Source organism: Cordyceps fumosorosea (genome assembly GCF_001636725.1).
Source record: "Cordyceps fumosorosea ARSEF 2679 chromosome Unknown scaffold_11, whole genome shotgun sequence".
NCBI lineage: Eukaryota > Fungi > Ascomycota > Sordariomycetes > Hypocreales > Cordycipitaceae > Cordyceps > Cordyceps fumosorosea.
The window spans coordinates 411,128-433,165 of record NW_017387311.1 but is presented as its reverse complement, the minus strand read 5'-3'; the positions used below and the strand labels follow the sequence as shown (position 1 = coordinate 433,165).

Here is a 22,038-nt window from a genome sequence, read left to right as displayed (position 1 = left end):
ACGACGACCACCGCGACGGCCATTTGCGGGATTGCGTCAACCCCCTCTCTCACGTTACGCCGCGCTGCCCCTGCATTTCTCGCGACTCTTTCCCGGTACACGTATCAGTCACGATGGGCGAGGCGGTCGGCGGCGGTGGCCCTGTGTTCCCGCCTGCGGGTATAAAGAAGAGGCCGCATTCGACTTTTGCGGCCTACGAGGACTGCTCGGCCACGGACACACTCGTCTCGGACTGGCTTAACGAGGTCTACCCTTCCAATCGACGGCGCAGGTTCTCTGACGCTGCAATTGACGCCACGGCGTGCCACCTCGAGGAGGACGACACGAACGACTGCAAAGAACCCCAGAACAGACGCCACAGGGCCAGCTCTGAACCGGCCATGGGTGTGGATGACGACGACTGCTTTATGCAGCAAATGACACCACCGGCGACCGGCTCCTGGTCGCCCCCTTCGCGGCTAGCTCGTGCTACGAGCACGTCTCGAGCGCGTAGCGTTTCCCGAGGCGCCGCTACTACCCATGCCGGACGAGACTCTCCAAACCTGGTGGAGTGCGACTACTATCGGCGCGTCAACCTGGCCTCTAGGAACGGCATTTATCTGCGTCCATTTGACTGCCCACTTCCTGTGGCCATTCAGGCCTTGGTCGAGCCGCTCACAGCGGACCATCCACCTCTCGTCCCGACGGATGACGACCGGAGGGGCATCAAGGGCATCCGACGGAGAAACGATGTGGACGCAAAGCCGATGGAGATGTCGGTACGGAGCGCTTTGGACAGCGCTCTCTTTCCCAAGCCTGACCCTGAACAGCAGCTGGGGCGCGTCGACAACATGTCCATGAAGCGGGCGGCGGTGCCGCGCAGGCTTACGGAGCAGCAGCTGGAGCGGCTTCTGCAGAAGCTCCCGTCAACCGAAAGGGGAACCGAGAGGCATTACGCGAAGATCAGCCTTCCGATACCGGACACGCTGTACGGGTATGCCTATGCGGCCGTTCCCGCAGAGTTGAGGTCGCTGTGGGAGCTAGTCCTCGGCGACCTCGTAGTGGTCAACAACGACGACCTGGCGCTGCCCTTCCTCCTCATCGAGTGCAAGGGGGACGGCGGGAGCATGTGGTGCTGCACGAACCAGTGCCTGGGCGGCGCGGCATCGTGCGTCCACGTCGGCGAGCGCCTCAACGCCCAGCTCCAGGCGGTGCGGCGGCCGGGCTCGTTCAACAGCGCCGTCTTCGGCATCACCATCAACGGCGAGCACGCCAATCTGTTTGTCTGCTGGAAGCACATCGCCGGAGAGGGGGAGGAGGACAGGTTGGGCGATGTCATGGCGACGACGGCGGCGTTTTACATGCAGCGGATAGGATACTACGCCCTCCAGGACATGCAGCATTTCTTGAAGCTGAAGCGTTGCGTGCGCATGATTATTGAGTGGGGAATGGGAGCGAGGATGAAGGAGGTTGAGGAGATTATAAGACTGGCAGGAACGAGGAAAAGAAAGGAAAGGGAAGTCGAGAGCTTCGAAGAAAACGTCGAAGTAGAAGGCACGGTGGCGTTGTAGCCCGTGTGAAGGCTTTGTGCACGCGACTCTTACCTAGTAGTATATATTGCCATCTGTTTCTTCTGCTTTCAGATTGTCAGCACATACTCCCTTGATTAGTTTCGTTTCGTTTTGTTTCCTGGCCAATTTCAACAAGTCCTTTCTCAGCTCGGGGCAAAACTTGGCATCGTCAGCCAAGCCGGCTCGGCGGACCGATGCTAGCGCTAGCGTCTCTGCTTCAAAACAGGCACGACAACCTAGTCAAGACTGAGTAAAACGGTGTTGGCATTTCGTCTGTATTTTGCGTTATATATGCCGTCTTTACAATCCAATGATAAAGGGAGAATTGGGCGTGATTTGCCGCAGCCGAGTCCCACGCACCACGTAAGTAAACAGGGGGTCCCTTTCCCCAGTGAGGCCATCGCGTCGACGGCTGTCAGATCACGCCATCGCAGTCTTTGTCGATGCAACGCTGCCTTATCTAGCGAGCCTGCATGAACGGATTTTTTCTTCTTCGATAAATAGAATTCGAGTGCCATTTATCTTGATCAAATTTTCCAAATTGCATTGAATTTTCTAGCTCCCAAATCCGGCCGGCTGCTCCGACCCTTGCTAGCCAACCTAGGTATATATATACACACCTGCGTGCCTCTGTATCCTCTACCAGCGATCACGGACTACACTGCTCGACGAGCACGCGATAGTCATGGCAACCTACCCGTCCGAGAAGCAAAACACCTCAGATGACGGCGCCGAGGCCCAGGCCAGCCATCACGGCGCCGCCGTCCTCGACGACGGCGTCGGCAACCTCACCTTTGACCAGTACACGACTGGCGGCATGGGCCGCCATCTCGGCATCACCAGCACAACCTTTCTCATGTATGACCGGCTCTCAAGACTGACTGCTCCCGTGATCCGGTGTCGTGCTGACTCGTCCGTCTCCGCAGCGTCGGCCGCATCATCGGCACCGGCATCTTCTCCACGCCCTCCGCTATCGTCGCCGGCGTCGGCAGCGTCGGCGCCTCGCTCCTCCTGTGGGTTCTCGGCCTCTTGCTCTCCGTCTGCGGCTTGTGCGTGTGGCTCGAGCTCGCCTGCATGATCCCGCGCAGCGGCGGCGAAAAGGTCTATCTCGAGGCGGCCTACCGCCGGCCGCGGATGCTCATCACCACCGTCTTTGCCGTCCAGGCGGTTGCTCTGGGGTTTACCGGTATGCCCACCCCCTTCCCCAATCCCAATCCCAATCCCAATCCGCATACAAGTTCCAACGTTATGATAGCCTCCGGCTGCATCATCTTCGCCTCCAACATCCTCGTCGCTGCTGGCCGCGTCGCCACAGAGTGGGAGAAGCGCGGCATCGCCATCGCGGTCATCGTCGCGGTCACACTGGTCCACACCTTCTTCCCCAAGGTCGGCGTGCACGGCATGAACTTCTTCACCGTGCTCAAGGTGGCCCTGCTGCTCTTCATCGTCGTCACCGGGTGGGTGGTGCTCGGAGGCGGCGTGGCCGGCGTGGCCGATCCGCACGCCAGCTTTCGCGACGCCTTTGCCGACTCGGCCCGGTCCGGGAACCCGTACGCGACGGCCCTATTCAAGGTCCTCAATTCTTATGCGGGGTATGAAACCTTTCAAGGATGATCGAAGCCACGTCATCGCTAACCCCCTTGCTTACAAGATGGTCCAACGCCATGTACGTCCTCAACGAGGTCAAGGACCCCGTCCGCACCATCAAGATCGCCGGCCCCCTCGGCCTCTCCATCTGCGGCGTGCTCTACCTCCTCGCCAACGTCGCCTACTTCGCCGCGGCCACCCCCGCCGAGGTTGCCGCCAGCGGCACCACCGTCGCCGCCTACTTCATGGGCAAGGTCTTTGGCCTCGCCGCCAAGCGCGCCCTCAGCGTGCTCGTCGCCCTCTCCGCCCTCGGCAACGTCATGACCGTCACCTTTGCCCAGGCGCGCGTCAACCAAGAGCTCGCCAAGGAGGGCGTCATCCCCTTTCCGCGCTTCTGGGCCTCCAACTGGCCCCTCGGCTCGCCCTCCGCCGGCCTCATCCTCCACTTCATCCCGTCTTTCATCGTGATTGTCGCGATCCCCTTTGGCAACGCGTACAACTTCATCCTCGACCTTGAGGGCTACCCGGGCTCGGTGATCAACTTCTTGGTCGTGACGGGGCTGTTCCTCCTGCGGAGGAGCGAGCCGGACGCGCCCCGGCCGTTTAGGGTGTGGTGGCCGGTGGCGGGCTTCTTCATGCTCGGGCAGGCGTTTCAGCTGGTGGCGCCGTTTCTGCGGCCGCCGGGCGGGAAGGGGGACACGCCGCCGCTGCCATATTGGCTGTACTGCGTGGTCGGCATCGCGATCTTGGTGGCGTCGGTGGTGTACTGGTTCGTCTGCTGGGTGGCGGCGCCGAGGATTGGCAAGTACGAGCTGGTTCCGGAGAACGAGCCCCTGGCGGACGGGACGAATGTGGTCGTCTACCACCGTGTTCCTAGAGAATTCCAGGATTCATAGAGGGTCATCGATAGATGGATGGCGGATTTGAAGATTCGCCCGCTCCCGCACTAATGAGAGGACAGCTGTGATTGGCTCCGTGCCCTTCCTCACGGCTTTAATTCTTCATCGATTGAGTTTATAACCATAGTCCGCCGCGGTCGGTCCCGTACCCGGATCAAGGCGGAGAGGAATAATACCACCAAAAAGTTTTCGCAGTCGTCTTGCGGGGGACTTCTGCATATAAAGGCGCCGGCATCGTGGTCATGCCGCATCGTAAGCGAGCACGTTGACCACCAACTTATCCTTGACTATGCGCTTCCTCACCGTCCTCGGCATCGCAGCCGGCCTCGCCTCCGCCGCGGCCTCGACGCCGCCTCTGCAGCGCCGGTAGTGCTCGACGCAGCGCGACGGCTGCTGCCTCTAGTAGGGCAAGTGCCGGACGTGCTACTGGGGCGACGAGCCGTACGACTGCGACTGCGAGTGCCTCGAGCGCGGGCTCTACCCCCCTGCACGGGCTGGTACGGCGCCACGGGCGAGTGCTTCAGCCGGTACTCTCCCGACGGACACGTACGTGAAGATGGGCGGGTGAGCCTTGCCGGGGACGTGAGTTTGCTAACACGTGTGCAGTGATCAAAACTTTAGGAGAGAGGGAACGCTGGGGGGGGGGTTCTTTTAGTGAGGATGTAATGTATTGTAGAGTAGGGATCGAATGAAGCCGTACATCTACCTCCAGTTAAGCGCGCCCTGGCCACCGTGAAAGCTCTCTGCTTGGTCGGCGCCGGCGGTTCCCGGGACCCGCTGGCTGCGGGACGGGCCGCAAATGGCGCGACGGCGCGCAACGTATTGGCCGGACGTGGCCGGACGACGGGCTGGCTAGGCTTGGCTGGTAGAATTTTTTCTCGGCCGCAAAATGAAGGCCAAGAGAAGGATCACGAGAACTTGGCAAGTTGCCCTTTTTTTTTTTTTTTTTTTTTTTTTTTGTGCAGACGCCAAGCGCAAAGGACAAGTCTTTGAACAGGGGGTTGCTTGCCCACAGTATCAAGACATTGTCTTCCAGGAAACGGCGTCGTCCACGTCGTGGGCGGAGGACAAGGAAGTGGGAGGGAAAAGGAACGAGCAGCAGCAGCAGCAGCAGCAGCAGCAGCAGTGACGACGACAAACAAGGCCGGGGGGGGGGGGAGGCGAGCAAGGATGGGAGCAGCAATCACCGCCAGGGCGCAGCTGGCAAGACAAAGCGTCAGGTCAGCATGACCCTTGGTCGCGTGATGACTTCCGCCTCTTTCTGTAATCTGTAGGAAAAGAAAAAAGAAATTGTAAAACAAAAATGAGGCGGTCGTCTGTATGTCAGATTTGTCGCCTGCACGTGGGCCGTCTCTCTCTCTCTTTCTCTCTCTTCTAGAAACATTTATTGCCTGCCTACCTGCAAGCCCGCCGCAATCTATTGCTTTCGCCAAGAACCCTTCTCAGCCAGTTATTTACTTTTTTGTCTCTCTTGACTCTTTCTTGGCCCTTTGCACAAATCGCATCGCAAACCGTTTTCTTCTGGCCAATTTTTTTTTCCTGCCCGACGTCGTCATTTTCGTCTCACATGCCCAGACAGTCACATGTCTTGGTCAACGTTGAGCTTGTCTTCTTTATGCATCGTTGTCGTGTAACACGACATGTAAAAGTTCGGGAATTTGTCATCGGAGAAAAAGGACCTGTTGATGATGATGATCAGCTCGCGCAGCCGCCCAGCCTTCTTGGCACCGAACGGCATGTGGCACCCGGGAGGCGGCAGCGGGGACGGAGCGCCCATCTCTCTCCTTCTCTGCAATTTCCTCTTCTTTCTTCCCCTTCTTCCACTTCTTCTCCTTCTTCTTCATTTCTTCCCCCCTCCCCCATGTAAATGTTCCGCCTCACCGATGACGGCTGCAGGTGTCGCCTTATCCGGACATGTGGGACAACCAATCCCCGTCCCTTCAATGACGTGGTTTTCGCGTCCTTCCTTGCCTTGTCCCGAGACAGCTTAATACCTGATCATCTCATTCTTCTCGGGGCTGCCTCCGAGAACCAATCTCGCACCCTGTCAGTGAACCTAGTTTATGCCGTGTAATCTCAATCACGCCATCTGGGAACGGGCTTCTTTCGCCCTGAACAACCATCTAGGTTTTTGGATACATACCCATCCAGACTTTCGCCAAATCAATTGCCGTCTTACGGCCGCGAACACCAAGGCCAAACCAACTCAACTGCCTGCATAACCTCGTAAAACTGGCACGCGCGGCTCCCCCAATACAGCAACTAGACCCGACCACCCGCCTCGGATGACTCAAAACGGTAAAGAATTAGTACGGCATCTAAAATGATAAATGGAAAGTAAAAATCGATAAAAACGACAAGACACCCATGTACGAAAAACATAGGCAATGCCAACAAACTTGTCCTGCCGTCTGTATTCCATGCAACTCGCACTCTTCATTTTTTATTTATTTGTTTTTCTTTTTCAGCTCGACGCCCTGCACTGACAAGCAGCAGCCCCCAACCATGACCACAACCACAACCCCAGCCTGTGCTTTCCGGCTGACATTTCAGTGCGACTTTTTGCAAATTATTAATCTTTTTTGTCCCTCCCCCCTGTCCTGTCCTGTCCTGTCCTGTCCGGCCCTGCAAGGAAGGTGCTGGGGCCTGCAAAGATGGGCTGGGCCCTTACCGAGAACAAATTATTATACTGATACCTTATATCCCATGATCTGCCTTGCACGCACCTCCCTCTCCTTTGGGAACCTTGTGGAACGCGACATCGGCCAGGTTTATGATATATATATATATATATTATTAGCGAGGGGGGCACCTCTGGATTTTCTTTTTTTTTTCCCCTCTTGTTCTTTTAACCCTTTGCAAGTCAAGAGATTTAGTCGGTCTGTCTTTTTGTTACAATTATACTTTGTTCTTCCAAAGCCCATCTACCTGCTTGCCTCTCTAAAACTGAACTACATCACCCACACCATCCAACTATTACCATCCACATCTGCATCTACATCTACATCTTCATCTACATCTGCATCTAAATCTGCACAATCTACACAACTACACCACATCTACGCCTACACCTTCCACATTCTCGACCACACATCACAATGGCCGCCACATCACGAGCCACTCTAGTCAACACCTGCTGCACATCCTGCTGCAAATGTTCAGACTACGGAACCCACGAGTACTGCCTTCCATGCTCCACAAACCCTTGCTGTACTTCTGTCCAGCGCTGATCATGAGCCTCCTCAACCTCGCTCTACTCACTCACTCACGCTTACTTGTTGCTTCTCAGCATCCTCCGTCACATTCTTGTCATTTCAGTTCGTCATCAGGGAATCAGGGAATCGGGGAATCAGGCGCTTGGGCTGGTATAACATTTATCCGCATACAATGGCGCAAAGCAATCTACAGTTTGTACACTAGGTACCAATTCAGAATCAGATTACACATCATCAACAGCACAGCTCAACTGTCTTGATCCTCATCTTCCTGCGTCTGCGTCGTCACGCTCCCTTCAGCCTCATCCCAGCTAAGCAAAGACCATGGCCAGCGCGGGCAGAGCAGCGGCGAGAATCATGGGAGCGGCAAAGGTAGCTGCATTATCCTTGCTGTTGCCCTTGCCCTCGCCCTGACTCCCGTTTCCACTGCCGTTCGAGTTGCCACCCGTCGTCGTCTCCTTGCCAGTATCGGTGCTGACCTTGCCAGTATCGGTGCTGACCTTGCCAGGGTAGTTGACCTCATCATTCTGGAAGGCAACAATCTTGAGGTCCTTGAGTTCGTTGCCCTGCTCATCATACACCTTGAGATTAACCTTGTAGTCGCTAATGTCCACCAGCTTGCCATTGCGCTTAGGGGAAACACCCTTCTCAATCATGTCGTTGGTGTTGTCGGGAGGAGCGGGCAGAGTCCAGTTAGCAAGGAAGCCGTCATGCGTGATGAGCTTGCTGTCACACTTGGGTGCATCAATATCCTTCTGGGCAGCCTTTTCTGCCATGAGGCTCTTCCAGTCAATCTGCGTAAGCTTGTTCTTGAGGCGGTTGTAGTCTCCGAGCAGCCTGGCGCCGTCAGACGTCAGGTTGACAAGGCCGTAGTTCTTGGCTTCCTCAGAATATTCGTAGACGAGACCACCAGAGAAGACGCCATTCATCTTGTCACCGTAGAGGGCGACAGACTCGTTCCAGTAACGCGGCTGGTCAAGGGGCTGGTTGCAGCCATACTCAGAGAAGAAAACCGGGACAGAGCTCGACTTGAACTTGTCCGTGAGCTCATTGTAGGAAGAGGAAGTGTACGTGGCATCAATACCACACCAACTGTACGAGTTGAGACCATAAACGTCGCCACGGCTCATGTTATCCTTCTCGCCGTCAATGGTGCACTGGCAGTAGTTCCAAGTGTCGTACGTGAACTCGCGAACGTCAGCAGCTGAGTAGCCGACCGGGATCTGGCGCTTGAAGTTCTTCTTGACGTAGTTCTTGAGATCACGGGTAACGGCACGGATATAAGGCGGAGTAACGTTGGCGGAGGGAATATCGTTGATGATTTCGTTTCCGGAGAAGAAAAGGAGGGTGTTAGGGTAGTTGGCAAAGGCCTCCATGACGGCAAAGGTGCGGTTGATGTAACCACCAAAGTAGCTCTCCCAAGGGTTGAACGAGGTGATAGCCTCGCCGGGAAGGGGGGAGTTGACATCAATGACCATATACATACCGGCCTAGCTGCTGTCAATATGAGGCCACACAACATGATCGCAGGAGACAACTCACAGCATTGAAGATACTGGCGCACTTGTCATGGTCAAGGTAAGGGTCGATGTTGTAGACACGGACAGTGTTGATGCCGAGAATTTGCATGAGCGCAGCATCACGCATGCAAGCATCAGCGTCGGTCAATGGGTCCTTTTTCTCGTCAGGCTTGTAGCCGGCGCTGCCGCCGGGCTGATAGCCAACACCAACAATCTGGAACTTGTTGCCCGTGCCAGGGTCGTAGAAGTCATTGCCCTTAACTTGGAGGGGCTTGACAGCGCTAACAGCCGTAGCCGCAAGGGCCACGAGAGCAGATTGGATCTACGGAGGGGCATATGTTAGCATAGGAGATGGACAAGTGCAGGCGGGACAATGAATCCATCCTTGGTGGCCACAGACGTTGTGTATGCGCGCAAACGGAGTCGTCAAAGTCTCTCGCCTGCGCCTCCACGCGCATTTTCCAACTTACAAGCATGATATCCGCCGGTCGATATGATAAGCGTCAAGTGAACTGTAGTTATCTGGCGGGGGAAAAGTAAAGCGGCGAGATTGGCGCAAATTCGCAAACGGGGGGAGATGGCAAAGAACGGAAAGTAAATGTCCGGGAAGGAGTGACTAGAAACGAAAAGTATAAAAAATGCGTCGTCGACACAGGCGTAACACACCGAGAAGCAAACAACAACGGACCAAAGGAGTGTGGCAGGTTGGACTGGGCGGTTGAAGGAAGAAGAAGGGAAGAACGAAACAGCGGATGTCTGACGTCTGAAGTAGAGGGGATCAGCAGGAACCAAGCGGGTGAGTTAATGGGAACGGGAATGCGAGACAAGGCGGGCGGGCAGGGGCAAATCCTTTCCTAACTAAATAGGGCAGGCGCCACCGAGCGCCATCACCATCTGGCCAGCACCCTCATTGCTTGCTCAGAGCTCTTCAAGGCCCGACGGCCGCGGCAATAAAAAGGCCACTGCCGCCCACTGGAGAGCAACCACCCACGAAATTGGGGGACTCAAGGGGTCCGGTGGAGCGCCCAATCAATTCCAGGAACGCTCTTCGTATCGCGGCTGTACTGGTGAGTAGCCCACTAAATGCCGCTAGACAATTGGTGCTTTACCGGCGTCGCCCGCTGTCCAGGTGCCGGTGCTAGTGCAAGGTACCAGCGAGCCTTGTTCGATCGTGATATTTGGGTTCAACTATGGCACAGTAAACAATGCTCAAAAACGAGGGCAACTGGATTGTAAATAATTGTATTGAGTGACGCGTAATCTAATCAGGGTTGTTATCTATATTCCGCGTTCACTGCCCTCTATTTGCCCCTCAATACGGGTCAGGCAAGGACGACCGCGGCGGGCCTGACGATATCTCATGTCTGTTCGGTCCTATTCGCCTATGTAACAGTATTAAAAAAGCATCAAGAATGCCCTCACTGTCCACTTAATACCTACCCCTCTCTGTGAAGCAGCCCACCTGGCGCAATTGACCCGGACTCTTTGCATCTTTCCCCACGCGCGTGGAATTAAACGTCACATAAGTAGCCTCTTTGTCTTCACCCAGCAATCGCAGTCAAGCATGATGACCATTTACGGTACTGATTAGAGCATAAATATTCTAAGACAAGGCTCCTGCGCAAACTATTAAAAGAGACCACAAAAGAGAAAACTCGCGAGGCAAATGTACAGCTCTCGCAAAAGATGTAGCAAACGTCGCCTGGTAGAGGACGGCTTGCCGCCATAAAAGCAAAGAAATACCAAAAATACGGCATCCTCAACTCCATGCCACGGCCACTCTGGAAAAAAGCACCTCTTCGCGCTCGCCTTGTTGCCCGGTATAAAAGGTAAGGTCCGTTGTGCTTGCCCACGTGCTCGGCATATCCTGTCGCAACCTTGACCGACAGCCACACTCAATGCCTCGCCCATTGTACATGGCACCATAAGGGACAAACTTTTCCTATTTCATAACTTATTAACTGCCTTCGCCTGTCGTCGCAGAACAGACCCCAATCTCCCCTCCGTCTCTGCCTCACAGACAAGGCTATGGCTGCGTGCCCGCTTTAGTATCCGTTCATGGCCATGCGTTGAGAGCTGCGGCTCAGCTCGCGATCAGCGGCAGGGCTGATGGGTCTACTGGCGCCTCCCGCGTGGGCGCTGCTCTCCTTCAGTGCGAGGAGCTGCTTGGCACGGAAGGTCTCGTAGTGGATCTGAGAGGTGGTCTCGATGAGATCCTGGAGGTGAGTCCGCAGGAGGAAGTTTCGGAGGTAGACAAATTCGCAGTGGTTCTCGTCCTCAACGTTAATGACGCCCCAGCGGTTCTGGCGACCGCGAACCTGCTGGCCGTTGACAATGATGGACTTTTCGGAACCGACGACGGCAAAGGGGACGAGGCCCTATTATGTTGTGTTAGATACAAATGCGCGCCTCGCTGGGTTTCGTTGCTAGTACATACCTTGATCTGGTTGTTGAGGGCACGCTCCTCCTCATCGAACTCGTCGTTGTCATAAGGGTACATCTTGAGGTTGTGGAAAGCAAACTCCTCCTTGATGCGCTCCTTGAACGCCTGACGCTCCTCGGTGGTCAGGGTGTCAGCCTTGGCAATGACGGGCACCACGTTGACAACATCGGACAGCTTCTTGAGAACGACAATGTCAATGGGCTTGAGGGAGTGGCCAGAGGGCTGGATGAAGAACAGGCAGCAGTGGATGCGCGTATCTTGGATGTAGCGCTCACGCTGGGCCGTAAGCTCCTTGCGCAGGTAAGCGGAGTGCTGGTCCTTGATGTATTTGACAATAGGATCCCAGCATCGGTCGTTGTTGACAAGGTCTCCATAGCCAGGAGTGTCGACAATGTTGAGGCGGAGGCGGACACCATTCTCCTCGATAATGTGAGAGTCGGCCTGGATCTCGGTGGTGGAGCGGATGGCCTCATCGGGCTGGAGGCGACCCTTGGAATCAATCAGGTGCGAGGCGAAGATGGTGTTGATCAGAGTCGACTTGCCCAGACCAGTCTGGCCTACAGAGATGAGAAACGCGGGTTAGAGTTCGGTCCGTTAACGGTTGTGGGCGTGCCACCCGCCTCAGGGGGCGAGGGGACAGCTTCATGACGGGGCCGGCTAACTTACCAACGCAGATGACGTTGAACTGGAAACCACGCTTCAGGAGCTTGCGCTCGATCTGGGACGTGATGCTGTCGAAGCCCACATGGCTCTGGGGGAAAATGGCGGAAGAGGGAGCGACAGCCATGGTTTCGAGATGCCGTTTGGTCAATCAGGGGAGACGCGGTGAGGTTGTCGAGTGAATTGCGACTTGCGAGGACGATGTAAGAAGTACGTCCGTTTGCCGTGTGCAAGAGCGACAGGGCAGGCAAGAGAGCAGGAATCAAGTGGGAGATGGATCGAACAAGGCAGTCGTGAGCAAGCAAGTCTGCGAGATGGGACTTTGTGGGACGCCGTTGAGAGCAAGCCTGGAGGAGCTGCAAAGGGGAAACTTTTGGATGGGCGAGGCACAGGCCAACGGGGTGTGGGCAGGGCCTGGCTGCCGCAAGCCAGCGCTGCCAGCGGCGGTGATAGGGGATCTCCAGGGGGTATCTCTCGCCCTGCAGGCGTTGCCCAATGGACCAAGCAAAAGCTCACCAAGCTCAACTCAGGAGGTGGGCCCTTGGAAAGGGGCAGGGAGGGGTCTGGGGCGTCCCCCCTCAACGCCAGGCCATCGCTATTGGCCAGCACCGGTCCGTGCGAAGCTACAGCTCATTGGCTGAGTCCAGCAGTATGTGTCTCCACCACGCGAGCAGCAAAAGCAATGAGTTCAAGTTTTGTCGCAACATATTTTAAGACTGCACGACCATCGTGATACCCAGCCACTCACAACCGACGACGCCGCGGCGCGCCAATTCAACTAGACCAGTCGACATCCGAAACTTCGGTACCAGTAGTCTTGGTCTTTCTTCTCTTCCTGCCAGCCCGCATCAACGCACAACCCAAAGCGCGTCAGTTCGTCTACATTCGAGCCGACCGAAGTTTGCAGAGCAGAGCTGCCAAGTCCCATCGACATCTTGACAATGGCTGCCCTTCTTCCCCGAATCGCTTCGCCGGCGGTTCTTCCCATTCCTCGTATGCCTTGGCTTGCCGGCATTGCCAACCGAATGCTCCCGACTCTCGGCCTAGCCCTTCCTGGCATCAGCATTACCATTCCTACCTTGCTGGACGACATATGGGAAGGTATCCTGCGAGCTGTGCCAAAGAACAAAGTCTCACACTCCAGGAAGCGAATGAGGCAGCTCGCCAACAAAGGCCTCAAGGATGTCAACAGTCTTTGTCAGTGTCCCGGCTGCGGTGCTCCCAAACGTATGCATCGCTTATGTCAAAACTGCTTGGAAGGTATGTAAATTGGCTATCCATATGCCACATGTCATATTGTCGCAGATTCTAACTAGACTCCTGCAGAAATGCGCGGCATGTGGCGATCCGACGAGCGACGAAAGTTATAATAGACCAGCAAAACGAAAACGGACATTAACAGTGCGGGTGGAAATCTAGTGTATCAAAATCTCATGTATATTCGACTTCCAGTTATAGGATGCATACACACGGCGTTTTGGCTCGTTTTGAGCCATGTACAATACTATTATAATCAATGCTTCAAAGCTATTGAATGTTGGACAGGCCAGGAGATGCCCGTGAAAACGCATGTCTCTTCCGCACCACTTATTATATGGCGCTGCTCAATGACTAATACAATTTACAAAGGATCAAAAGGCAATAGAAAATAAGCTAAAAAAAACACCGTTTACAATGAAGTAGAATTTGTTCCATCAGCCTTGGTCGTTTAAGCTGCGGTGATCTGAAAGTGGGCTGGCACACCACCAAATCGCCAGCCCACCAGCCAAGAACCTGCAGAAACCCCACCAATATCCGTCATTCACTCCTACAACTCTTCATCCACGTCTCTCAGTCTCGCTCATATGGGTCATTCACGATGGTAAATGCATAAAACTAAGCACAAAGGAAGCAAGAAGTTAACAGAGAATAGTCGAAGCAATACCTAACGGCACATACTGTCGACAATGGTGAGCTACCCCGCGATGATTCGTGAAGTCGCCAGTCCGGCGTTTGATAGCTTCTAACAAACATCACAGCACACATAACGGACATTTTCGCGTTGGCTTCCACGCCAAAGGCGCTTCTCTCTGCCGGCGGATCTTCCACCATTCATGTTCACGACACGACAGGCCCGGCCTTTCCCCTCAGGCAGAGCATATCCAACGCGCACAAGCTCGGCTGCCACCACCTCTGCACGTCGAGGAACGGCAGGTACGCTGCCAGTGCCGGCTTCGGCGGCGAGGTCAAGATCTGGGCTCTCAACGCGAACACGGGGGAATGGGCCGCCGCAGGCGAGATTACCGGAAGCTCCGTGCAGGCGGGCGAGGTCTGGGCGCTGGCGTTGAGCGAGGACGGCGGCTACCTCGCTAGCACCACCAACGACGGCCGGATCAACGTTTGGGACGTCGCCGATGCGGCTAAGCCCAAGATCCGCGAGTACGAGACTGGCAGCTCGGGCTCGGGGAGCTTCGGCATGTGCGTCGACCTCAGCAGGGATGGAAAGTTTACAGCCAGCGGTCACCAAACCGGCGCGGTCTACATCTTTGACAATGACACGGGACGCATTCTGTACTCACTTCCTGGTAAGCCATCTTACAGCTGGCGCTTTTGAAATTTTGCATGGGAGGTTAAGCTAACCGGTGCTACAGGGCTGGCGAAACCTGTTCGCGCTGTGGCCTTTTCTCCTGGAAACACGCGGCTCGCGGCGGCAGGCGATGCTGGCATCATCGCCCTCTACGACATGAAGCATGGAGAGCACATTGGTAACCTGACCGGACACTCGTCTTGGATCACGACCATCGACTGGAGCGACACTGGGGAGTATCTCCTGAGCGGATCGATGGATGGCAAGGTCAAGGTATGGTCTGTGGAGCGCAGCGACTGCGTGGCGACGCATAGCGAGACAGATAAGGCGCTATGGGCCGTCCGGTGGCTGCCCAAGACGGGACGCAGCGAGATGTTTTGCACCGCCGGTGCCAACAGAAGTCTGTCATTTTACCGTGAGGCTACCGGTTAGATTTCTTGTTATGCATATGAAAAAGCAAATTAGTTCTTCATTTATGTTGTAACTTCAGCCATCGCTTTCAAAGTGTTGCTGGAATGCATCACATGACTTGGTGCGCATCTCGCGCTGGCGCGGGCGTTGCCCCGCCAAATTGGTAGCTCCAGCTGAACAGCCACTCGCAAGCGACCGAAAGCAATCGTCCGTGAATTTGATCACCCACGTCATATCTACCAGAACCTCAATCTATTGCCAATCTCTTATTAAAGGTCATCACATTTCAGTATTCCATTTTCAAGTCAATCCTCTATTTGGAATTATACTCTTCATATAACCCATAGCGCCGACGCAAGTACCTTGAACATGCCAACCACCAGACGATCGACTGGCGGCGCCCGCGCTCGTCCAGGACCGACCAAGGGCCAATCGACCATCAGCTTCTCCAACCGAGTCACGAAGCCAGTGCCAAAAGATGTCAAAAACTCCATAATCGTGCCGTCGCTGCAAAAAGTCGATGCGCCGGCCCCGGAGGAACTCGACGTGGACGATGTAACCGCTGAGCCCGAAGTCGAGGAGCAGCCGTCACAGGAGGAGGACGACGTCGAGGAGGTCGTCGCTGCTGTGCCGGAAAAGACAGACGCCGAGATCAAGGCGGAAAAGATGAGCGATGCGCAGATTGGAAAATATTGGAGGTCGATCGAGGCGGAGCGCAAAGCGCCCCGCGTGCACCAAGAGGGTCTGTCGCTCAACGAAAAGGTGCTTCGATACTTTGACGTCAGCTCGCAATACGGCGTAAGTTGAGAATCACATGGAACTCCCGCCCCTTCCCATGTCGATGTCAAAGCTAACAGTTCTCGCGGTAGCCCTGCATTGGGACTCCTCGCATGAAGCGCTGGCAGCGTGCTGAGCGCCTGGGTCTGAGCCCGCCGATCGAGGTCCTCGCCATCCTCCTCAAGGAAGAGAACAAGGGTAACAACAACATCGAGACGGCACAAATCGACAAGATTCTGAACTCCGTGGTGGTTGCGTAGCCATTTAATGTTTGGTCCTTTTTTTTCTTGTCTTGAAATTTTCTGGCCGAGTTTTGGCGTTGGGTTCTGGGGCTGTTGGCTGGACGGTTGTCCGTTGGGAATGTATGACTATCATTTGACCACATATTTGACGTAGCGCAGTATCTTGTTTGTTCGATTTCTATGCCTCTTTTCAGGTTTCCTTATGGTATTGTGTATTTTAACGCAACGCCATACGATGTACATCTAGTACCAAATGCTTCGAGTTCGGTGGTGGGGAAACTTTTCTTGCCCGGCGGCTTCTAGCTCTTTAATGGTATCATATAGAAAAAAATCAATCAAGATTGCGTTGACATGCGTGTCGGGATGCTTTCTCACAATCTCGCGCCGAATCAACTCGACGCACCATATACTACATGCTACACAAAGGCGTTAGTCAACCCGACAGGTAAGTCTTAAAGCGTCAGTGAGAGAGCTTACCTCGCAGCTGAACTTCCCAGGAACTGCCGCTCTCTATGATTTTACACGATTTGATCGCGCTGGCGACCGAGGGGCTCAGATACAGGGCGCCCAGGCTCACCAGTATTTGCGGGATGCGGTAGTCGGCAAACATGGTTATCTTATCAATGTCATGGAAGCTTCCATATGACTCTCCCTGAAAACAAGCCCACAGGTCGGCAACCAGAATCTGCGCTCGCTTGAGTATCCGTATGGGCTTTTGGCTCCCCTCGAAGGGGTGCTCGTCGCGGAAGCAGTCAAAGTCTTGCGCAAGCAAGTTCACCAGCGTAGCGGCTGAGCCACCGGCCTCATCGAGAAGACGTAATATGGAACCATCATATTTCTGAAACAGGTCAATCAGTTAGGAGTTTTCATGACAGAGAGTAGCCTAGTTGAGAGAACATACGTCGAAGAGGACCTGACCACTTTCTCGCAGGCAGTCATAACGCTCCCGCAGTAATGGCATTTCTTCTTCTGTACAAGACCGGAAAACATGCTTTAATGACTCGAAGGTAAATTTTTCATGGTCAATCCAGTACTCGGGGTCAGCAATAGGTATACCTGCACCGCTCAGTCAATACTGTTTGCACATTGGGTCACTGGGCTGCACGTACCCTCATCCAAGGCCCGCTGCAAGGCGGCAATCAAACTCCAGTACCCAGTCCATTGCTTGCCCTTGTACTCTATAGCGAATCTCTCGTCCTGCGGAAGCTCGGACCAAAAGGAAAAGTTGAGCAGGTCCATGGTGAAGATAAATGCGACGGTAGCCTCATCTTTGGTCTTGGGGTGCAGCTCGTTATCCGTCCAGCTCGCCGTAGAGAAGTGCTTTTCCTGCATCTGCTGGTAGATTGTTTCCGCAGCGTTCTTGGTCGCTCGCATGTCAATAGCCACATCGATGCCATTGTCGTAGACATATTCGACCCCTTGTAGGACTCCAGTCTCGGGCGCTTCATCGAGCTGGAGTTTACCCTGCAGATGGGCGCGCAAGAGCTCGAGGAGCTCGGGGTCTGCTTCGTCGTCTGACATGTCGATTCTTCTAGTAGATGGACAGCTGTAACTTTATGAAATCAGGGCTTCTTCATCATATTTTTGACAGCAACATGCTTAGGTGAATAGAGTGATGGGTTTGGGTTGTCACTTGGTAGAAGGTTTTGAGTCTCAGGCCCCGCTGAATGCGCTACAGCCATCCGCCGGTTGGCTGCCGACTGGTGGCCCGTGGGCATGCAAACGCGCTCACTGACATTCACTTGCCTGACAATTGGCGGCTGACAACAAGAGCAGATTCACGCCACTGAACAAAAGAGTGCCATTTCTCAACGATTACTCACCTAAACCACACCTGCTCCTATTCAGTCAATGATTTTCCCACGATGCATGTTGTGCACGATAGCACTTTCGTCTGCATCTTAGTGGTCCTAGAACATCCCACTCAGCCAATTACCCACCAGCGGCAACTCCAGAGCGTCATCCGATTGGCTGGGCGCGCAACCATAGCGTCAGCCAAAACCCGAGCCTGTGCCAACTTGCGCTGTGCACCGCAACGCTTCGTCCAGCATTTGTCCGAGGGCCACCAAACACATCGATGCCTGTGTGACGGCCGCGGGTCTCCTCCTGTCTCTTACATCGCCCACCAACTTGATTCTCTTATCAAATCCCGCCACCGCACCCTACGAAGCATCATGGAGGCACCCCCGAGTTCAGCGACGACCGCGCCCGTGGTGCCGTCAGCGTCCGCACCACTGCATGAGAACGAACAGTCCCAGGTTGCGCTCGTCGGAGAACAGCCGTCGCAGCAATCTGCGTCGACGGCCAAACGGATAGCGGTGGCAGCCGAACCCCCCAGACAGGAATTACAACCGTCAGCCGTTGTCCAGCAGCAAATGAACCTTGCGACGCGAACTGCACCGCCGAAACAGGCACCCAAGATCACCAGGGACCGCTACAACCAGCAATCCCTCGGCGCATCGCTAAATTCTAAGGTCAAACGGGTAAGATGTCTTCAATACTGCTACCATCGCACAAGTTCGATCTGGAACCTGTACCTGTTTCGGAGAGGGGTACACAGCTAACGCCAATCTCAACAGTCTCGCGTGCTCATGGTTGGAGCTGGCGGTATCGGCTGCGAGCTCCTGAAGGACCTGGTCCTGATGGGCTTCGGACAAATCCACATTGTCGACCTCGATACAATCGATCTCTCGAACCTGAACCGTCAATTTCTTTTCCGACAAGAACACATCAAAAAATCCAAAGCCCTCGTGGCTAAGGAGGCCGCCGAGCGGTTCAATCCTAACGTGAAGATTGTCGCCCACCACGCGAACATCAAGGACGATCAATTCACCGTCACCTGGTTCCGCGATTTTACTGTCGTTTTTAACGCACTGGATAATCTGGAAGCGCGCCGCCACGTGAACAAAATGTGCCTGGCAGCCAACGTCCCGCTCATCGAGAGTGGCACGACAGGGTTTAATGGACAGACCCAAGTTATTAAGAAGGGCATCACAGCATGCTATGACTGCACGCCAAAAGAGACGCCCAAATCCTTTCCCGTCTGCACGATCCGAAGCACACCAAGCCAGCCAATTCACTGTATAGTATGGGGTAAAAGCTATCTGCTAAAGTGAGTAGAATGTCACTTGCTTGGCAAAACCATCTGCTGACTGGTCGTAGTGAGATATTTGGTGCCAGTGAAGACCAGGCTGCTTTCGACCACTCTAAGGATGCTGAGAATGGTAAGCCATATCATCAAAGCACTCTGTTCGGTTGCTAACTAGGTAATAGCCAAGGAAATCGAGGAACTGAAGCGCGAGTCTGAGGCGCTCAAGAAGATCAGAGCCGCCATCGGCACACCCGAATTCCCAAAGATGCTTTTCGATAAAGTTTTCAATGCTGATATAAAGCGATTGCGTTCTGTCCAAGACATGTGGAAGTCCAGAACCCCTCCAGAGGCGCTGGAATACGACAAGGTCCTAAGCGAAGCTAGCGATGCAATTGTATCAAGAGCCTCTGTGCTTGCTGATGACCAAAAGACTTGGTCCTTGCAAGAAAGTTTGGCTGTCTTCAACGACAGTCTAGAGCGGTTGAGCAAGCGCGTGCTTGAGCTCAACCAGGCTAAAGGGCCGTCCGACCCTGAACCCATCATCACGTTCGATAAGGATGATATTGACACCCTAGACTTCGTCACAGCCAGCGCAAACATTCGCTCAACGGTGTTTGGAATCGAGAGCAAATCCAGATTTGACGTGAAACAAATGGCTGGCAACATTATTCCTGCCATTGCCACCACCAACGCCATCGTCGCCGGGCTTTGTGTGCTGGAGTCATTCAAGGTGTTGAAGGGAGAATACGACCAGGCAAAGGAGGTCTTCTTGACGCCCTTTGCTCCTGCACGGCTTCTGGCGCCAGATAAGTCACGCAAACCAAATCCCGATTGTCCAGTCTGTGGCGTCTTCAACGCTAGTATAGTTGTTGACCTCTCGCGAGCGACGCTGAGCGATATTGTCGAAGGCTTTCTCAAGGAGAATCTTGGTCTGGGCGACCGTGAATTTTCTGTCAACAATGATGTTGGTATTCTTTACGATTTTGATGAGACGAATAACCTGCCCAAGAAGCTTACAGAGCTGGGAGTCCGCAATGGAAGCTTTCTAACCATCATGGACGATTCTGATGAGGACACGTTGGTAAATATTGTTCTTGATATTGAAGAAGGGTAATTATACATGGCGAATAGGAGTAGTATACATCTGCTAACAGCCTTATAGGACACTGGAAGCGACGGAGAAGCCTTACAAGGCTGTTGGGGAGGACAAGTATAACATTGCCCGGAAGCCGAAGGCTACTCCACCCGAGACGAATGGCATCAGCCAAAGCAACGGCACTGTCAAGGTCGAAGTCACCAAGGGCGTGAAGCGCTCGATCGACGATGGTGAGCAGCAGCCTCTGAAGAAGGCTAGGATTGAGCAAGATGAAGTCGTACTGGTAGAAGATGCCGGTGGCGCAATTGTCATTGATGACTGAGCCCACCCAATTCTCTGCTGATAGTTTCGTGATTTGTATCGAAGTGTTGCGCCTCGCTTGGTCTTGCGCAGTCTATGCGGCGCTCAGACCGCCGTCGAGATTCAGGATGCAGTTGTTGGCAAACTGATTGGCTGCGAGAAACACAGCCGCATCGGCGACCTCGTCCGGATCCGCAACCCGGCTGAGAGGAGTGTCTTTTAGATATGCTTGTTGGAGTTCTGGTTTGAGATCTGCGAAAGTGCGATACCACCCATTGATTTGTACATTAGAAAACGAGACGAAAGACGAGACACAGATTGTCCGTATTTGGAAATGGCAGAAATGGCAGAAATGGCGCTACGAGGATAGGACAAGGAAACACTAGGGGGATGTATTTTGCTTCGGCCATGGAGGAAAGGTGAGCGGAAAACTAGGGAAGGACTCACTTTGCCACATATCGCTGTCTACCCAGCCAGGCAGCAATGCATTTACACGGATAGATCTCGGCGCGAGTTCGCGACAGAGCGCTCTCGTAAAGCCTAGAGAGAAGAACAGAACCACGCCGACGTTAGCATACGAGCATATGGGGCTATCTCCATGCGCCATTTAGATACTCTGCGCAGAAGTACATATTGAGATGAATATGAATGTCTGTTTGTCGTTTTTCCTATACGCTCAAGTTCAACTGTGAAGAAACGTACCGATGAGACCAGCTTTGGACGCAGCGTACGCGGTGGCACCGAAGCCGCCGTGCGTGGCCATGAGGCTGGATACATTGATGATGCAACCTAGAAGTCGAATTAGCAAACCCTTACTGTGACCGTAGCCTGCCATTTCTCTTCCACGCCAAAACGAAGGAAAACAAAACAAGGGAAAAAAGAACGCACCGTGGGGTTGCATCCTGGCGTGCTTGCAGACCAACATGGTCGCCAGCAAGTTGGTGTCCACGACACGCCTCAGCTCCTCGTCCGGCGTGCGCTTCAAAAACGTCGTCTGCGAGATACCCGCGCAGTTCACCAGCACGTCCACCTGTCCCACCGCCTCCCCTCCCGTGCCTCGCCCGGCGAACACGTCCTTGATGCTCGCCGCGTCCTGCACGTCCAGCTTGATGAACCTGTGCGCCGACTCGGACGAGGAAGGAAGGGGCTCAAGGAGGGGCTCGAGGCGCGCGCGCTGGGTGAGGGCGCTCCGGCCGAGGAGCGTGACGGCGGCGCCGTGACGGGAGAGCGCGGAGGCGACGCGTGAGCCGATGACGCCGGTGGCGCCGACGACGACGGCGTGCTTGCCGGCGAAGCGCAAGGCCATGGGAGCAGGTTGAATGGGAGCAGGAAGATCGGGTGATGCGGTGGCACAGTGGCGTGAAGGGTTGGGGGTGGAAGCCCGAAAAGTGATTATTCTTCTTAGTCTGTTGGGTTATTGGAAAGAGCACGGTATTGTCGTCAATGATAATTATGATGATGATGATGATGAGATGTACGTATAGACTGTGAGAAGGGTCGCGTGGAGTGTTAGCGGCGGCCGAAAATGGCAATTGGACCAGAACTAACAATTTTCAAGGACGGGCGTGCTGCAGTCACAACAGGAGACTCAACTCAATCTATAATTTCAGAAAGACGATCTTTTTTATACAATGTAGATTAGTCTGCGCATGATGGTAAGAGGTTGTATGATTAATGGACA

The 22,038-nt window shown here is 54.4% G+C and overlaps 9 protein-coding genes across 9 annotated transcripts; 5 read left to right on the top strand and 4 right to left on the bottom strand.

Annotated features, from left to right (window-relative positions):
• Nucleotides 1-113: 113 nt before the first annotated feature.
• ISF_04939 (hypothetical protein) lies at nucleotides 114-1,550 on the top strand (the record flags this gene model as incomplete). Its single annotated transcript, XM_018848544.1, has 1 exon — nucleotides 114-1,550. One exon carries the CDS (start codon nucleotides 114-116, stop codon nucleotides 1,548-1,550), a length of 1,437 nt encoding a protein of 478 aa, XP_018704270.1.
• A 685-nt stretch (nucleotides 1,551-2,235) lies between these two features.
• On the top strand, nucleotides 2,236-4,033 carry ISF_04938 (high affinity methionine permease; the record flags this gene model as incomplete). Its single annotated transcript, XM_018848543.1, has 3 exons — nucleotides 2,236-2,408; nucleotides 2,477-3,142; nucleotides 3,202-4,033. The coding sequence occupies 3 exons, from the start codon at nucleotides 2,236-2,238 to the stop codon at nucleotides 4,031-4,033; spliced, it is 1,671 nt and encodes a 556-aa protein (XP_018704269.1).
• Nucleotides 4,034-7,562: 3,529 nt separating this feature from the next.
• On the bottom strand, nucleotides 7,563-9,247 carry ISF_04937 (1,3-beta-glucanosyltransferase Gel2; the record flags this gene model as incomplete). Its single annotated transcript, XM_018848542.1, has 3 exons — nucleotides 7,563-8,741; nucleotides 8,794-9,093; nucleotides 9,242-9,247. The coding sequence occupies 3 exons, from the start codon at nucleotides 9,245-9,247 to the stop codon at nucleotides 7,563-7,565; spliced, it is 1,485 nt and encodes a 494-aa protein (XP_018704268.1).
• A 1,569-nt stretch (nucleotides 9,248-10,816) lies between these two features.
• On the bottom strand, nucleotides 10,817-12,001 carry ISF_04936 (cell division control protein 10; the record flags this gene model as incomplete). The annotated part of the gene is made up of 3 exons (XM_018848541.1): nucleotides 10,817-11,149; nucleotides 11,209-11,771; nucleotides 11,881-12,001. The coding sequence occupies 3 exons, from the start codon at nucleotides 11,999-12,001 to the stop codon at nucleotides 10,817-10,819; spliced, it is 1,017 nt and encodes a 338-aa protein (XP_018704267.1).
• An 814-nt stretch (nucleotides 12,002-12,815) lies between these two features.
• Nucleotides 12,816-14,872, top strand: ISF_04935 (WD40/YVTN repeat-like-containing domain protein; the record flags this gene model as incomplete). Its single annotated transcript, XM_018848540.1, has 3 exons — nucleotides 12,816-13,134; nucleotides 13,893-14,438; nucleotides 14,505-14,872. The coding sequence occupies 3 exons, from the start codon at nucleotides 12,816-12,818 to the stop codon at nucleotides 14,870-14,872; spliced, it is 1,233 nt and encodes a 410-aa protein (XP_018704266.1).
• Nucleotides 14,873-15,220: 348 nt separating this feature from the next.
• Nucleotides 15,221-15,888, top strand: ISF_04934 (DNA polymerase delta subunit; the record flags this gene model as incomplete). Its single annotated transcript, XM_018848539.1, has 2 exons — nucleotides 15,221-15,649; nucleotides 15,721-15,888. The coding sequence occupies 2 exons, from the start codon at nucleotides 15,221-15,223 to the stop codon at nucleotides 15,886-15,888; spliced, it is 597 nt and encodes a 198-aa protein (XP_018704265.1).
• A 371-nt stretch (nucleotides 15,889-16,259) lies between these two features.
• Nucleotides 16,260-17,391, bottom strand: ISF_04933 (hypothetical protein; the record flags this gene model as incomplete). Its single annotated transcript, XM_018848538.1, has 4 exons — nucleotides 16,260-16,279; nucleotides 16,348-16,708; nucleotides 16,772-16,926; nucleotides 16,980-17,391. 4 exons carry the CDS (start codon nucleotides 17,389-17,391, stop codon nucleotides 16,260-16,262), a joined length of 948 nt encoding a protein of 315 aa, XP_018704264.1.
• A 653-nt stretch (nucleotides 17,392-18,044) lies between these two features.
• Nucleotides 18,045-20,379, top strand: ISF_04932 (Molybdenum cofactor biosynthesis, MoeB; the record flags this gene model as incomplete). The annotated part of the gene is made up of 5 exons (XM_018848537.1): nucleotides 18,045-18,353; nucleotides 18,450-18,982; nucleotides 19,033-19,094; nucleotides 19,144-20,071; nucleotides 20,124-20,379. 5 exons carry the CDS (start codon nucleotides 18,045-18,047, stop codon nucleotides 20,377-20,379), a joined length of 2,088 nt encoding a protein of 695 aa, XP_018704263.1.
• Nucleotides 20,380-20,451: 72 nt separating this feature from the next.
• Nucleotides 20,452-21,663, bottom strand: ISF_04931 (3-ketoacyl-(acyl-carrier-protein) reductase; the record flags this gene model as incomplete). Its single annotated transcript, XM_018848536.1, has 3 exons — nucleotides 20,452-20,609; nucleotides 21,060-21,146; nucleotides 21,246-21,663. 3 exons carry the CDS (start codon nucleotides 21,661-21,663, stop codon nucleotides 20,452-20,454), a joined length of 663 nt encoding a protein of 220 aa, XP_018704262.1.
• Nucleotides 21,664-22,038: the final 375 nt, after the last annotated feature.